The 17,591-nt window shown below is 37.1% G+C and overlaps 1 protein-coding gene across 1 annotated transcript in view; it reads right to left on the bottom strand.

Moving 5' to 3' along the window:
* LOC106540581 (uncharacterized) overlaps nt 1–17,591 on the bottom strand; it is a 65,063-nt gene that overhangs the window by 17,417 nt on the left and 30,055 nt on the right. Inside the window, exons 7-11 of the mRNA XM_087718196.1 lie at nt 17,337–17,423; nt 15,036–15,174; nt 13,840–13,931; nt 12,618–12,662; nt 7,164–7,265 (exon numbers count right to left, since the gene is read on the bottom strand). Of these exons, the coding sequence (XP_087574322.1) occupies nt 7,164–7,265; nt 12,618–12,662; nt 13,840–13,931; nt 15,036–15,174; nt 17,337–17,423 (465 nt within the window). The remainder of the gene's footprint in view (nt 1–7,163; nt 7,266–12,617; nt 12,663–13,839; nt 13,932–15,035; nt 15,175–17,336; nt 17,424–17,591) is intronic.

Below are 17,591 nucleotides of genomic sequence, written 5' to 3'. Positions count from 1 at the left end.
CTGCAAAAAGGCTGCAGATATCTTAATGTACCTGAGACAACTAATTTAAGAAGGAAGTGGTCAAAGTCATTCTTCTTTGTAGACTTCAAAGGTGATCCCCTCGCCTTCCTCCTCTTTACATTTTACTGTCTGTCTCTCTGCAGCTGTCAGCTTACCCTGAGAGTTTCATGGCGTCAAACCTGCCTCCTCCTGCTCCATAAAGTGACAGTCTTGGTTTGGTGGAATGCAGGTGTAGGAAAGGGGAAAGACCAAGATGAGCCTGCTAATGATTTCTCTGACACCCCATGCTGGGCTGCTAAAGAAAGAAATCTATGCCCACTTCTCTTTGTTTGGTCAAATATTCTAGGCTCTGCTGCCTTTCCCTGCTGCAAAGGAGCTTTTTTTTTTTTACAATAGGGCAAAGGCTCTATGCTAAAACGATGGCATCTTATTCAAAGTTTGAAAACTCTGAGGCTTTAATTAGATACTGAAGTGGAGACAGGCAGCACCCAAGCCTTCTATTTTCTTGATAACTAAGCAAATGCTTCATTCAGGGTTTTAACCCCATTGCAGCTTAGATTGGTTTGAAGAATGGAAGAAGTCATCTGCTTTCCCGGGGACATCATACATATCTTGCTTCCGGGCCAGCAAAAAATTAGGGTCAAGAGTTTTCATTTCATCACTATAAATGTTCTATTGTATTCCGCTAGTCCTCTTGATTTCGGTTTACATTCAAGTAAACACAACGAAGCTAGATATGGGTTGTATGTAGATTCGAATTTTCCTCCCTGTCTTCTAGATATGGATTTTAAAAAGGAAGCAAAACATCTGTAATTGAAAACCCATTTACTAATCACTAAGTCACACTGCAGACAAAGCTATCCTGCAAGTAAAAAAACAATTGCATTGCATGTGTCTGTGAAACCAATGGAATATATTAGCCATGATTAAGTAGAGTTTTCCCTTTTGTGGAAAGGTAATAACCACCACTCAGCTAGGATGGTTATATTTTATTCATACTGAAAAATCTAATCTTGCTGTGGATGGCATGCTGAACTAAACTAAATCAGGGAGAATTAAATTAGCCTGATGTTCCATTGGCAGTATGTTCCTCTAAACTAATAATGAAAAAAACCCAGGCATTTAAAATATTTTCAATCGTTCTTTTAGATCCCATGCTTTAGAAAATAAAGCGCAGTTGAGTTCGTTTAAAAAGACTAAAGGGCATACATTGCAAATGGTGAAGATTGCTTAATGTGTTTATATGTCTAGAAGTGAACACTTTTAATAATATCTCAATGTAATGCAATTCAAAAAAAGATTCTAAAGTAGTTGAAGGCAGAAAATAAGTAAACATTATAATGTAAGCCCCACAATAAATGTAATTCCATTAAAAAGAAAAAAACTATCAGTTTGTTTCCCAGCATAGCCCAAAGTATATGCAATTTGTATTGTTATCCTACCCACAGTAGTTCTTGCCTTTCCTCAGTGCACTGGATATGACACCTGGTACCAAAAGTTTTTCCCCCCACAAAATTCCACAATTTACGCAGTGCAGGTTTACTGGATTTCAGCTCCCATAGTCTCCAGCTAGCATAGCCAAAGGCCATTAGGACTAGGTATTATAGGAACTGATCCAACACATCAGTAAATAGATTTGCTCTATGGAGGGATAATACAATGCACCCAATCCTTTATTAATGGAATAAATTTTTCCTTCACTAAAGGAGTCTGCTCTCAATTAAAATACATTTTCCACTAAGACCAACCTGTGAGGATTATCCAATTCCTCCTAGATATTTCTGCTGCTTGCTCTCCACCACTGATCACATGCTCAATTTTTTGGTGGGCTGCAGAATTTACATGCTCTGAGCAGCTTAGAACATCTTGCCAATGACAAAATTTGCAAGGCTGGGAATTGGGATTGAGATGACACCAGTGACGTGCGGTGAGCTTTATGGCTGGTGAGGCAGCAATTTTTTTTTAGACTTGTGGACTTCAACTCCCAGAATTCCACAGCCAGGCATGCTCAGTTCCGATTTAAAGCAACAGCATTTTTCCCCCTTGCAAAATAATTTTTGCAAGGGGGAATTTTTCCCATTCTTTTTTTTCTCCCTCCCCCCTTCCTCCCTCCCTCCCTCCCCCCTCTCTCAAACAGACACACACACACAGCGAAGTTGAATCCCTCTCTCACTCACTCACTCTCAAACAAACACAAACACAGAAGTTGGATTGGATATATTTTCCAATGGCTTGAAAGCAGCTCCTCTGCCATACCCCTCCCCATTCCCCTGCTGCCTTCTGATCCGAGCCTTTGTTTGCAGGCAAAGGGTGTCTCGTTTTGTTCTGCTCGGTTGTGCTTTGGGCTCTTTTTCAGCGGCAGCTTTGCCTGCTCCGGCTCCAGGGTAGACAGAAGAGGGCAGGAAGCGAAAGGCTCGCCCTTAGGAAGGTTGAGCCACGCCGTGCCCTGAAGCGCATTGTGTTCTTCAGCTGGATGGCTGGCTTGCTTGTCTGGCAGGGGGGGGAGGAGCGGGGCTCGGCTGGGTAGTAGAGAAAGCTGTGCCTTGCCTTGAGGCTCAGATGTTGCGAGCCGGGGCCTCAGGGAGCCACCGCCACCGGGAGACCTAGCGACGCGCACTGCTTGGAGCAAGGGAAAGCCGGTGCCTTGCGCCCCAAGCACGGTTGGCTGCGTGGTGACCTTTCCGTCCCTTTGATGTCCCCCACCAGGACCGCTCGGATGGGCTGAACGGGACCTCCGCCGGCAACCGCCTCCCCCAGCTTTCATCCCTCAACCAGACGGCGGCATACTCGTCTCCCCCTCTGTGCCACACCTCAGCCTCAGACTTCCAGCCTCCTTACTTCCCATACCCACGCCTTCGCAATCTCCTCCCAGCCGGGTCAGAGCTGCGCTGAGCCCCCCCTCCCCAGCTCAGAAATGGAGAGGGGGATCGAGGCTGTGAATAGGACCCCTTCTCCTCCTTTCTGCTGCTGCCCGCCTGCCTGCCGCCGAATAATTCTTCCTCACTGAGCATGTTCGGCTGCCGTGGGGAAGACTGCTCCTACAAGATCCTCAGCCGGAGGACGAAATTTGGGGAGAGCCAGCAGGCTCACTTGGGCACTCCGTGTGGAGGCTGCTGCCATTGAGGTGCTCCTTCTGCGCCCTCCGAAATAACCTGCCCAACATAAGTGTGCCTTCCTCGTGGCTCCTTTTGACCAACAAACAATTTCTTTTTCCACAGTCGCTCAACTTCAAACCTACAAGGCATGATTTGCTGCTCCCAGATCAGGAGGCAGGAGAATCATGTGCCTCCTTTGCATACAGAATTTTTCGCCTTTTAACCCTTGCTTAACTCTTAAAAGGCAAAAATTTCTTATGCAAAGGAGGCCCATAGTTCTCTCGCCTCCCCCTACAGTTAACACTAAGCAGACTCAAAGTCACTGTGACTTGGAGTCTGGCAGCAACTACCTTGGCCTTTTTAATTATTTTAAAAATTCTTTCCTTTTCCTCATGAGACTGGTGAGGCCCCGCCTCCCCTGCCTCCAGTGACTGCACGTCCCTGGATGACATACATAGCTTCCTTGCAGTGCGTAGCCTGCATAATTGTGATATGGAAGAGTTCAGTCTAAAAGCTTAAAGGCAAAGAGGTAGATTCAATTTACAACTATTTGTTTAGTGGCCATTACAACGGCACTAGAAAAGTGACTTATGACAATTTTTCACATGGCTGTTGCAGCAGCCCTGTGATCAGGTGTCAAATTTCAGATGCTTTGCAACTGACATATATGTATGACAGTAGCAGTGACCTGGTGATCCTGTGATCACCTTTTGTGACCTTCTGACAAGCAAAGTCAATGGGGAATCCAGATTTACTTAACAACCATATTATCACAATATCACAACTGATGTGATTCATTTAACAATTGTTGCAAGAAAGTTCATAAAACGGAACAAAACTCGCCTAACAATTGTCTTGCTTGGCAACAGAAATTGTGATAGCAAGTCAAGGATTACTCTATTTATACCAGCTCTGATTCTTTTCAGGTTTTGCACTTAGAAACCGTTATATAAATCCTCACTAATTTCTGAATCCTGTAAAGAAGGTGTTAATTCATTTGAGAAAACTTAGCAATGTTTCCCCACATTTTAACCAATATGATAAGCTTTCCCTTTTGATTTTGTCCCATGGTTTTACCAGTTATTACTCTATCACAATGTGATATCAAATAATCATTGTAACGTGTTTGTATTTATTATTTATAACATATTTATTTATTACATTTATAGGTTTTGTAACTATGGATCAAATTACGGAGGTTATTTTCAAGGATTCCATTCCAGCCATAAACTATAGATACCAAAACGGTAAGAGATGGTGAGATTTGGGGATTGGATGGGTGGGTGGTGTCAATTTCTGAAATGCATGGATCATCTTATTGTTTCATGGACACTTCCTCCCTATCTACAATCTATTTGCTTCTCCTACCTTCATATTCAGCTGCTGCCACAGGAGGTTCCTGGTGGCTTCCTTGAGATCACTTCTGTCATCTTCAGAGCAACTCACTTAGCTGGTGGTGGAGGATTTTGACCATGAGCTTTCGACTGGTCTCTGCTAGGTGCAGTACTTTTAAGGTTTGGGGCCGTCTTCTTAATTTCAAAGCTAGAATCAGTACACATACTAAGTCTGTGTGAGAGATGGAAGGGACAGAGGGAAGCCAGTGTAAACCATGGGGCAAAAGAAGTTATTTCCTCCATCACTGGCAGAGCAAGCTGTTCTGAAAAAGGCCAGATGCTGTGAAGAAGCCTCTCAACAAGACCCCAAATAGAACAACCACAATTGAGCAAAAAGGAGAAAATGTGCACATGAGCTAAATTTTAAATTATGTACTTTCTATCCACCTGCCATTTTGTGCATGTATGCTGAAATCTGATCTCCACTTATCAAACATGGTTATGCAAACTATAGGCAGTTCTCAATGTGTTCTGGCCCCCACTTAGCCTGTTCCAAAACTAAAGTCACACAAAGCTTGCCAAAAGAAAGCCTTTATCAGTCTCGGCTCATGCTGGCTGCGAGCCCAAAATAAACAAAGATAAAGTCTCTGGCAACAAGGGTTACGCAGCAGAATGCAGAAACAAAACTCTTACAGCACCAGGTTTTCAGGAAGCAAAATCACTTATCCAAGTGTCTCACAAACTCAAACAGGAACGGAACTGAATTCTCCATAAACGAACGACGAACCACGAACGAACGAATAAACGTTGACTTCTGCAACCAGGGCGACTCAACTCACAGCAAACTTCTGCTGAGTCACAACACGATATATGACTGGAAACTTAGTGACTGTTCCAACTTACAACTGACCTGAAAAAGGGACTTATGTAACCCAGATGTGAAGTTCTGACTTTTGGGACCAAGGGTAAAATCCAGCAGGTTGTGACAGGTTCTGGAGAACCAGTAGTGGAAATTTTGAGTAGTTTGGAGAACCGGCAAATGTCACCTCTGACTGGCCTGAGTGTGGTGAGAATGGAGATTTTGCAATATCCTTCCCCTGGAATGGGTGGGAATGGAGATTTTGCAGTATACTTTCCCTGCCACACCCACCAAGCCAGCCACGCCTACCAAGCTACGCCCACAGAACCAGTAGTAAAAAAACTTAATTTCACCACTGGTTGGGACCCATCCAAAGTCATTTGCAGCAATTGGTTAGGCCCATTTATGACTGTTTGTAGAGTACTGTGATCATGATTTTATTATGGTTTTGTTGAAAACTGGCACTTTCTTTTGATTTCTGGCAAACTCATAAACCATCCGTTTAGTGATTTTTCGAACTTACAACAATGTTGAAAAAGTGAGTTATTTCACACTTACAACCGCTGCAGCATCCCATGGCCATGTGATCACAATTCAGTTGCTGATTTTGCAACTGGCTCATATCTATGACGGTTGCAGTGTCCCGGGATCATGTGATCATCTTTTGTGACCTTCTGACAAGCAAAGTCAATGAGAAGCCAGATTCACTTAAAAACTGTGTTACCAACTTAACAATTGCAGTGTTCCACTTAACAACTGTGGCAAAAAAAGTTCATAAAATTAATCAAAACTCACTTAACAACTGTTTCACTTAGCAACAGAAAGTTTGGGCTAAGTTGAGGATTATATGTATAGCAAACCAGTGGTTTGTTTAATGATCTTTATAACATGCTACTGTACTGGGCAGGCTCCATTATAATTACATGTTGAAGACTACCTGTATATAGAAAGTGATTGTCAATTATTAGAACCACCTAACAAGGGTGAAGATATTGTATAATTTATTGTATAAACTGTCTTGTAGGCAGTGTTTTATACTGATGCACCACCATCTACTCAGCAGGCAATATAGTTCATTGCATGCCTATTTTGACCACCACCCTGTTTAGGTATAAGTAATTTAACTTTTCCACCATTTCTATTATTAGCTCTTCAGCATGAATATTTTCAAAGTATCTGGAATGTTTGCTGCATATTTGAAAGAACCACATTCCTAAATTATTTCTTCTCAATTTCTGTTGTTAGCTGTCATCTTAGTTATTACAAGACATATTGTGTCACTTTGATATATGTCTCACTATTAAGGTATAAATATTCTAGTGTTTATATACTAATGTGGCTTTATCCTAGCCATTCAAATATTGCAATCTCCTATGAATAATCTCAGAAAACAACTATATAGACATATTAATTTGAGAATATCTTGAGGTGAACAAAATCTTGCCCCAGAAATCCTCTGTCCTTTTATTCTTTAAGGTGATCAGTTGGAGGCCAAAATGTAGCAAAATTGAGAAATGAAAGAATTCTTCTTTAAAAGGCAAAAAATGCTAAATTTAAAGAGGGATTGAAAATCTATCTAGGTAGCAGAACAGAAGGATACATAATTCTAATCACATGAAAGAAGGGAAGAAATTGGACCAAATAATAATAATTTATATATATTATAAATTTATATATAATTATTAACTGACCTTGCATATATTTTCAGCATTTAAAGTCCTTCATGCAACTCGGAATTTGTGATCACAGCAAAATCTCTTTTTGAATGGTTAAGCAATATTTTATACAACAGTAAAATAGTAGCTGTCCCATCATCATTCACCAGCATTAAGCCAGTTTCAAATGGAAGAAAGGGCCATTTTTCTCCCCTCTTACCTTGGAAAACATTTGTTCTATTTGCTGCTGGCTTCTCATCTTCATTTTCGTAGGAGTTGATGGGTAGCAAATATCCACAGACTGCAACAAAAGAGCTGCAGTCTGCTGTGAAAATTAGGAGGGGGACAGTGAATGATTACTTTGTACTCTTAGAGAAAACTGGAATAAAATGTATTCATCAAGCAGCAAAGAGATCATTCATTATGAAAATGCAAAATTGTTTAAGCCCTTCAAGTGAAAAATAATAATTAAAAAATGAATAATCTGTTCACAAATACAACTATTCTAGTTTTATGAGCATTAAGATAAAACATATGTTTATATAATATGGTGCACTTCATCAATTTTGTTGATTCCGACATATTTGTTTCCATAGTATTAAAAACTCATATTTCACGAGTCATTATTTCAAAACAGTGACACCTATGAACATTAAGCTTACTTCTATTTCAGGGGAATGTCACAAAAATTGGTATTAAAACAACATATTGGTATCAAACTTGCAGAAAAGTTACAGCTGTGCAGCTAATTTAATCCAGTCCATTAACACATTTTCATAATTTAAAAATTTGTAATTTGGAAGTCCTAGAAGGAAATTACTTTGTTAAAATAGCAGCAACATTTGCAAAATTTAAATTAATTGGAAATGGTTTTCCAAACACATTAGTTCACAAATCTAAGATTCCTATTAAGTCACGAAGTTGTTGCGCCTTGATTTTGTCCAAGCAGAACATCTACTACTACAAACATCTGTGTTACAAAAGGCTCTTTAGTTTAAGCACAGCCCAGCTGAACAAAGAGAGGACAGCATATTATTCTTCCCGAATCTGTGGCACATGTATTTTACACTTCTATTTTACACTTCCATTGTAAACAATACCTTTTTGTTCTTTCTTCTCACACACATTCATGGTTTACAAATAGAACTAAACAAAATGCATGTATTTACTGAATCCAATCCCAAAAAGCACAAATCTAGTAACAGCCCAAACTTGACCTCAAGTATCTTAACTGCAGAATAGATTAATTGATAGTATATACTATCAATAGGAAACATAAGAATATTATAGTCAAGGCATGAAAGGCCCAAGTTCTAAATCCTCTAAATGAGGATTTCAGTAACAGAAAATGAAACAGTTTTGAAGAAATGTCAACATCTAATAAGGGCAATGAGCAGACTTACTACTGCAATTTTTACCCAACAAAACCTCTGGATATTCTTATTTTTCTTTAATAGCACATACTGCAGCATTCTACTATCACGATGGAACCAAATCATGAATAAATGTTGCAGGATCTGATTGATTCATGAATAAGTGCATGACTCTATGGTATGAAAGGGTAATATTGTCTGTCTGGTCCTTGGCATCCCATAAATATCCTGATTTCTCAAGATCAAGAAGCACATCAGCTCAAGATTGAAACTCAGCTCTTTTCAGAAGGAAAAATCCAAACCCAATCTCTATCTTATCTGGATTTACCACGGTTGCAAAACGCATTGCAGCATATTCAAATTACAATCTGACACTAATCCAATATTCTCATTTAAAAACATGAAAGAAATGCCAGTGAGTAAGGCAACAGCAATTGCCAGAATAAAACAAATCACACAATATACCTTGAAACATGATTGGGTCTTTTTTGAAAAACACTTGTTCTCTGAGCACACATGGATTGCATTCCCACAGTAGGATAAACAATGCTGCTAGGTTTGTCTCTCATCCCTTCAGAATCTTTTTAGTGACAGATTTTTGCACTAAGCAGTCAAAGTGTGCCAGCACTGGAGTGAGCGATACTATTGGTGTTAGCTGCAGCATGCCGATACATCCTTGAGAACTAGCACATCATTAGTAATACCTTCACAACTAAGGTCAGATGGCACACAAAGCAGTATATCCTTAAGGCAAGTGTGTAAAAAACATTTAATTTAAGCTCTTTATCATTGGTTCTCTTAAATTGTATATAGAATATGCACATATGTATGTAAGCATTTATGTGTGGGTGTGGGTATGTATACACATACATATACACATACATACAAGTTTACATTTGATATAGACTAGTCAATTGGAACCATACTCTATCTGACAATGTTGCTAGAATCTGTCCATCAGTCCAATTAAGAATTGTTTTAGAAAGAAGTTATGAATAGGCACAAGGTAAAACATAACATTTGTTCATATACAGCTTTTGTTTACACTTTGTCATGCAAGCACTACAAAATAAATTTTTAAAAGTTGTCAAGATTCTTCACAGAAACGTGAACTAGAGCTAATATTCTCTGTCCACATTAAACTCATAGACTAGGATGATGAATCTCATAATCTAACTGAAATTTACATTTATATTTAGTTTTGAAACTTGTAGCCCAATTCAATAATTTTCTTGCATCCCTTATTATCATTGCAGTCAATGATAATAAGTCAATTATTGTTATTGCAAAACAGGTCTCCCCCCTCTAATTTTGGCTAGTTGAATCCTTCCTCACCATCATTATTAAACTGTATATTTCTACAGCATATCCGAGATTACTATTAACAGATTTACAGAAACACATCGAAATTGAGAGTTACCGGTTTTGTGAAATTTTAACTATAAATATTGACTAGATGCTCTTGGAAACAAACTGTTATACTTCAGTCTCTGATCTATTTTGGGAAACTATCCAATTGTGTTGGAGCCAATAGATGAACTGGGTTATTCTGGATTTCTAGTCTCAAAAGCTCTGCAGAAAAATAAAGGCTATACCAAGAGACAAGATATAGCAAATTAAAATAAAATAGTCATTAAATGATCTTTAAAAATTAGGGCTTCTTTTTAAAAAATGTGCCTTAATTCTGAAAAAAAAATGTTGTTTGATATGTGTGATTATCAGACATATTTTTGTCATTTCCCATCTTATCCCATTTCCTTTCCAAAGTTAAAAAAAACCTGCTAACTTGATTCTTTCTACAATTATGAAATATTATTGAAATACTGTATATAACTAATATGATATGAAATATGTGGATGTATTATCTTTAGTTTGCATTTTTATCCATTTCTATTATTTGCTTTACTATCTAAAATTACTTATACCAAAGAAAAAAAATTAACTATGTTCAAACTCTGTAGGTATAGTAGGTTAATCATTATTAGTTCAGAAAAAAATAATTAAAATTGTTAAATCTTGGTAGATGAACATATAAAGATGGATCATTAAAAATTGCCTCATTTCTCTTAATTATTTCCACTAATGTGTTGATTAGTTTGAAGAGTTTATCTCTCAGATGATAACCTGAAATGCATCTGATTTTAGTTCCAAAAGACAGTGGCTATTCAAATGTATGAAAAGGTGCTTTTTCATTCCTCCATTTTATTTCTCTCACATATATGTGAACAATTTCCCTTGATTCACTCTGCCTCCCAGTAATAAGGATTCAGCCAAGATATATTTATTTTAGGCCAAGCAAACATGGGTCCATGTGGCCTACCTTTGACTGGGGCGGGATGAAAGGCAAGAAGGGCCTCCTAACGGTTTGGTGACATCTCCACTAATCCTCCCTCCTTTGGGGAACAATTACAGATGTCAACTAGAAGGCATCCACAGGAAAATTTCCAAGGCATATTCTGAAAGGTTTTTGCTTGCAAACCCAAAGTAAAGCATTTTGGTATCATTCTGAATGATGAGAGTTCATGGAGTCACCTCAGCAGATATTGTCTATATTGTCATAGAAAATGCTTTCCATGTGCAGATAGATTAGATACGTTTGTCAAAAGGATTAGACTAGGAGCCCCAACTCCTTTAAAAAGTTTCAAATTGTTCAGTGACTCCCAAACATGCGGGTTGATATTGACCACTTTGGAAAACCTTGGATTAGACTAATATGAAAGATTAAGCCTGCAATGCATTACAATGATTGAATAGTAGTTTAACAATCTGTTAACGATTTATATTTCACCACAGGCTACATGCTTATAAACACCAGGTCTAGTGGGGATGCAACAGAGGTGATATCTTCAGGCTCTGTAGCTATGCTCCTCAAATCATGTAGATAGCATCAATGATTCCCCCCCCCCAATTCAGCTCCAAACTCTTTCATAACTGGCTTAAGACCACTCAAATTGAATGCAGAATGAAGGTTTCTAATCATTCTCTGGTTGACCCTTCTTTTGCCCTGATCAAAGACCAAGGGTAACTTTGTCAACTCTTACCTTGACCTTACATGCAACTGAATAGCCAAGAGGAAGAAAAAGTACTGTTAATGTCTTCCCTATGTAGCCTAAAATCTATGGCAATCTTCCAAAACTACTGAAATAGGAATGAAATGGATGATTTGACCCTTTCTTCTTCATCTGTTTTAATGTGTAGATTATTAAAGGGTTGAAATACAAAGAATATTTTTTAAAGCAAATGCGAAGGAGGTAGAAAAAAGAAGAAAAAAGGCAAGATGATAAGAAAAAATCTTATTAATTTAAATTGTAAAAAACAAATATATATTGCATTATTATAAACCATACATTATATCCCCCTTTCCTTCCATCTGTATCCCCATTATTGGTCATAGTTACATTATTTGAACTTTACATCAAATATTAATGATTTCTATTTAAGTTTTAAAAATGGTATTCCAGATACTTAAATTTGCTTTGCTCTGTGATACAGTATATGCATGGGAGTCATGCAATGAACCATTGGTTCATTGTAAATTACTTCTCTCAAATTTTGTATCTATTTTATGATAGCGTTTTAATATATTAACTCTCTATATCAGTGTTTCTCAACCTTGGCGACTTTAAGTCCTGTGGACTTCAACTCCCAGAATTCCCCAGCCAGCTATGCTTCTGGGAGTTGAAGTCCACAGGACTTAAAGTCGCCAAGGTTGAGAAACACTGCTCTATGTCATATTCAGCAACAGTTTATGTACGTATCTAAGTAACCATTTCAGGCTCTGTCATATTTTTCAAACTTCCTCATCTTTTTTGAGATTGCTTTTTATTTTTCCAGTTATTTATAAACACATTAATCATGGTGGTTTGTCCTTTTTCATTGTAACCTACTAATTGTGATTGCTCATAATTTTTTCCCCCACAAAATGAAATTTATACAAGTGTATTATTGTCTTTTTTCTCTTCAGTGTTCCTCAACATAATTTCACTCTACTTTTAGCATAGATGTAATGATAAATAGATTCATAGATCATCTTTGTGAAAAGGGGTCTTATTTTTTGGCTATAAATACCAGCCAATCCTGAATTTGTTGTGATGTCAGAAAATAATTCAGAACAAATTGGTAGGATCCTTAGGTGAGATATAGATTTGTTTTACTTTATATAATGTGGTCTCAAATGAGCAAAACAAATCATTTACCTACACAAACCAAATTTTACTAGTTGAAACATATGCACATAGGGAAGACAAAAGCCTCATGTTACATTCTAGAATCAATTTAATGTTTTTTTTAAAATGCAATACCTTTGTAAAGTGGTCCTCAAGTTTTGTATTATCATGACTGGCTTCCTAAAATGAAAAAATAAATTTGAATAATCTCTTCATACAAATGAAGCAGTTGGTGTTAGAATTTATTTATTTATTTTAATTTGTCAACAAGTACAAGGAAACAAGTAGGAAAAACACATGAAAAAATGGCACAAATAAATGGACAAAAATAAGTAAAACATAGCCATAAACATATAAAAAGAGTACATGTAAATGGGACAGTAGGACAGGGATGGTAGGCACGCTGGTGTGCTTATGTATGCCCCCTTAGAAACCTCTTAAGAAATGCATAAGGTCCATGGTAGACACCTTAAGGTAAAAGGTATGGGAGTTAGAGGAACTAACAACAGGATTGATAGCGTGTTCCACACTTTTACTATTTTGTTGCTGAAATTGTTTTTCCTCCAATCAAGATTAGAATGGAGTTGGGCAAGAGACAAATATATCCTATTTAAATAATGAAAATGTAACCCATATCTATATTTATTTATTGGGCTCTTAAACTCCTATACCAATTACCACTATTGTGCCCTTGCATCATGTACAAAGCCCAAATGTGAATGTCCACTACCAGTATATTCTTATTTTGCCTACAAAAACCAGATCAGGTTAAAAAAAAAACATGCCCAACTGTTTCTCAACTGCATTTCCCCATTTGAGCTGTTTGTAATATTAATTAAAACTTTATATTGGGAGGGGCCTGCTTGTGCTAACAAACTTAAATAAAACTGAACAGTGTATATTATTCAATTTCACCATTTCTTAGAAACCTAACTATATATCTTCCAGCAGAAGTTATTTCAAAAACCATATACTTTGAAAAATCCCCATACAAAACTGGCTTTAGATGATACCATCTTTCTATTGTAAATTAGTTGCAATTGGTGGCATTTTAGAGATACATAAATATGGAGTACTAAGTCAAGAGCACATGACTCTGGGTCTTTTTCACAAGAAACATTTTGTAATAGCAATCTTCATAGCCCCTTTATTGCAGCTTTCTCTAAGGAAGGACCTAATAGACCCAATATATTAGAAGGGACCAGATTAAAGAAAGCTGCTCATTATATGAAACTGAATTAAGTAGTCGAAAAACAATTTCACAATTGTTTTGTTACTGAAAAGACCAATTTTCCTAAATTAAAGCAGAGCATTTAAAAATAAAAAGGTTATAAATAGATTTTTAAAATGTACTTACTTTTTTCAGCCTGCTATTTGGAAAGCTTTTAACTTGCTGGAGTGGCTTGATTCCAGTTGGAGTAGAAAAAAGTAAAGATTTAGCAGCGGACACTAGAGATTGAAAACAGAAAGTAAACATTGAAGCTCTGATGTAAATAGCATAACGAAATTTATTTTCATCAGCTGAAACAAAATGATCAGCTGAACATTTCCTCCTATACAGCAATTTTATACAAATTTCACTCATTGTGTTTTTCAATGGGACCTAGGAAGCATGCATTTTCTGTCACACCACCTGCTTTCTGGAAAACCAGAGATTAGATTAGCCTCGATCTGCTGGTCTTTTGTGAAGTATTGAAGTGTTCCAGGACTTGGGGCTTAGAAGTCTAGGTGGTTCGTGGAAGGATTTTGTTGATTGTTCTCTTCGGGTTTTCTCTTGGTGACCAGTGTAAGTTTTTTACTCTTTATTATTGTTTGTTTGCTTGTTTGCTTTTAGGCCCTGTTAGGTGCTCAGAGTTGCGATTGTGAGATAGCTGATCATAGGATTCAATCAATCAATCAAATAAAAAATATAAAGTAAGTGCATCTAGAGGGGGAATTTTTTGAGAAAATTCTGACAAAGATGAGTGAAATGAACATATTTCAGGGCTTTCCTCGTGGCTGTGTCTGTGTATAGAGTAAGGAAGATGGCCTTGGTGAAAATATAAGCAAGAAAGTGACAAGGGGTAAAATATTATTTTTAAATCCAGAACATCCAAATAATGTTTGGAAGTGGCTCTGACAGACAAAATTTTTGTGTGCACCGAATCGGCAGTAATGCCAGGAGCAACCCACCCCTGAAGTAACGGGAGCTCACTCTGTTACGGAGCACTAGGGATTCAAACTGCCAAATTGCCGGCCTTTCTGATCAACAATCTCAGCATTTTAGCCACTGAGCCACCGTGTCCCCTGCTAGTATCTATAGTCCAATCCATATTTCTCATCTCCTTGGTGCCACTTTGCCAGTGAGATTATGTGCATTTCAAATTAATTTATTATTTATTTAACTTGGCTTTAATCTTGCATTTTAACGATTGTAAATGCTCACAAGATCTACTAGGGGACAATTTCCTTATTTAAAATATTGGTCAGTAAAATAATAAATAAAATATGTGTCTGCTTTTCCTGTAGAGATGAATCTTATTCCATTCTCCAGAAATTATGAAGATACTCAGCTTCTTGCTTTTATATCAGGAAGCTTGTCCTTGATCTTTGGACCAGGAACATCTTCCCAAGCAAATTTCCAAAAGTTTTCATAATCTTGCTGGTTCTTTATGATGCCAAGTTTAGTTAGTTCATTCTGCAATCCAGTAACCTTAAACAAAGGAATGGAAGAAAAACATTCCTTTAAAATGTATGATTAGTTAGGGAGCAGCCATATGAAATATAAGATTTACTTTATAAATGAGGCAATGCATGCCAAGTGGAAATGGAGGTTCTGGAGTTGTTGTAGTACTTTTTTTTTATTCAAGAGCATACAGTAATTGTGATTTCTGCAGAAACTACATAGTTTTTCAAAAGTAATATTGCTCACCTAACCCATAATATATCTGGTTTTTTCAAACGATCCTGCTATAAAACAACTGCAATCATATTACAACTGCATTAGTAGAAGAATATATTTATTGCCAAATTTAAAAAAAACAATCCAACTATATATTGTTCAATGATTCTCAAACCTGATCTATATGGACTACCACTAGTGGTCTACTGCAGCCTCTCCTATTTAAGTCCCCTTGTCACCTCTTTCCCTCACCTCCCTAATAGTCAGCTAGTTTGCAAGCATGGATTAGGAGCTGAGAACTGGTTCACTGAAGTATACAAGTGATAATACAAATAGTAAGGCGAGTGCTAACATTCAGAGGACTGATAGTAAACAGATCTACCCACCCACTACTCCAAATAGAACTGTGATCTTACAGCAACATTTCAAAAAGAAAAGTGAATATGAAATAAGATGACTTCCTAAAAATGTGTTGGCTATAATCATTGTGTTAGGGCCTGAAACTCAAGGAATTTCTTTTGAAGAACACTCTTGACTAGAAAATTTGTGCTATGAATTGTTATGATGGCATGGAATATATAAAATAATTCAAGTGATAAATTTTTGGATTAAATGTTTTTCTAGAAAATTTAGTTCTCAAAGATACTTTTAAAAACAAGGAGGGTGAGAAGTCATACAGAAATGCAACCAAAATCATTATTTTATTCTCAAAAAAGTGAAGTAATGTTTATTCTCTAAAAATGTGAACTAGCATAGACACAAAAAGACAGAATTGGTTTAACTGGGTGGTCCTTCTAGTTTTTGAGTGTTGATTTAGCAGTCCAAGGCCACAGAAAGTTTAAGAGAAAAATGTTATAGTAGAATTAACTGTTTTCTCCTATAAGCACATAACCCAGGACTTGCTAAATAAAAGCAGTAATCAGTCTTCATGAATGTAAACTTTTCAAGAAGTATCCAAAATGTCTGATGTCCACAATGACTGAATAAATGCTAAAAAATAACATTGGCTATCTATAAATAAACTTTGCCTGTTGTTGTTAGTTCACTTTACAGAAAAATTAATACTGTCATACAACTATATCCTATCAGTACCCAGACTGAAGTATGTTTTTCATGGTTATAAGTTTTTTCTATTCTAAAGGTAAGATCTGCATTTGAGAAAGATCTTAAAGTTATGCAGATTATGAGACAGGTCCTGAAGATAAAATGCATTTTCACAAAGTGCTGTGAGTGACTACTTAGGAACTATTTGTAATTCAGAAAACAACACATTTCCATACAGACAGACCACTAAGAAGATCAGCATAAAACTCAGAGACTTGTTTATTTCTTCTGTTAATTCCATAGTTGTTTGTATTATGATTTAAAGATTAATTTTAGTAGTTTTATAGTACTAGCGTAGGATAAAATTATAACCATCTTATAATTACTTCTTTGTGATTACATAAGTGCCTACTTTACTAATTGTTAACTAACAATTTGGAGGAAGAGGAGGACATGCTCAGAATATGGCAGGGAGATTAAGGCTGGTGTAGATGGGAACCCTTTAGGCCATGAATTTCTAATGACAAGAATAGGAAAATTGTGATCATTGGAAACTTATACCGGAAGTATGTTTACTAGCTGGGTAAACAATGGGTTTTAGTGCCCAGTGTTTGTCAGTGCAAATTGAACAGCTTTTCAAATTAGAGATTCTAGAAGAAGGTTTAGAAGTTACTTTTGGAATGGATAAACCAAGCTAGGTTGACAAGCTGCTTTTACATCATATGGCTGCTAGTGATATGGACAGAATGAACTGTTAGGGAGTAAAGAAGAAAGGAAAGAGGGCCAGGGCTTTTCACAGCTGACTCCTTAAGCAACCATTTGACTGTCCTGAAGGAAAAAGCAGACTCTTTTGTCCTAGGATATGCATTTGATATTTTCTAAAACACTTCAGTGACAACCACAAAACTAAATGGAGAAGGGTGTCTTACCCAGTAGCTGTTTGACTGTGACACGGACTCCAAGTACTTTGTATCTTGAGACAGTTTGCAGAAAGGAAGTTTACGACCAGGGGTACACTTTTATTAAAGAAGATTTTAAAAAATTGTTAATTTCTCTCCAAATAGCTGGGAAACAAAGCTCAAAACAAATGACAAGTAAACATTCAGCCACAGGAAGCCATTAACCACAGTGGGCACCAATTAGAACTCAGCAGGCATTCTTAAGACCGCCTGGTGCTCCTCCCC

The sequence above is a fragment of the Thamnophis sirtalis genome, unplaced genomic scaffold (genome assembly GCF_051295495.1).
Source record: "Thamnophis sirtalis isolate CommonGarterSnake01/CBP01778 unplaced genomic scaffold, rThaSir2_p1.2 scaffold_6, whole genome shotgun sequence".
Classification (NCBI taxonomy): domain Eukaryota; kingdom Metazoa; phylum Chordata; class Lepidosauria; order Squamata; family Natricidae; genus Thamnophis; species Thamnophis sirtalis.
This window is presented reverse-complemented; position numbering and strand designations above follow the sequence as displayed.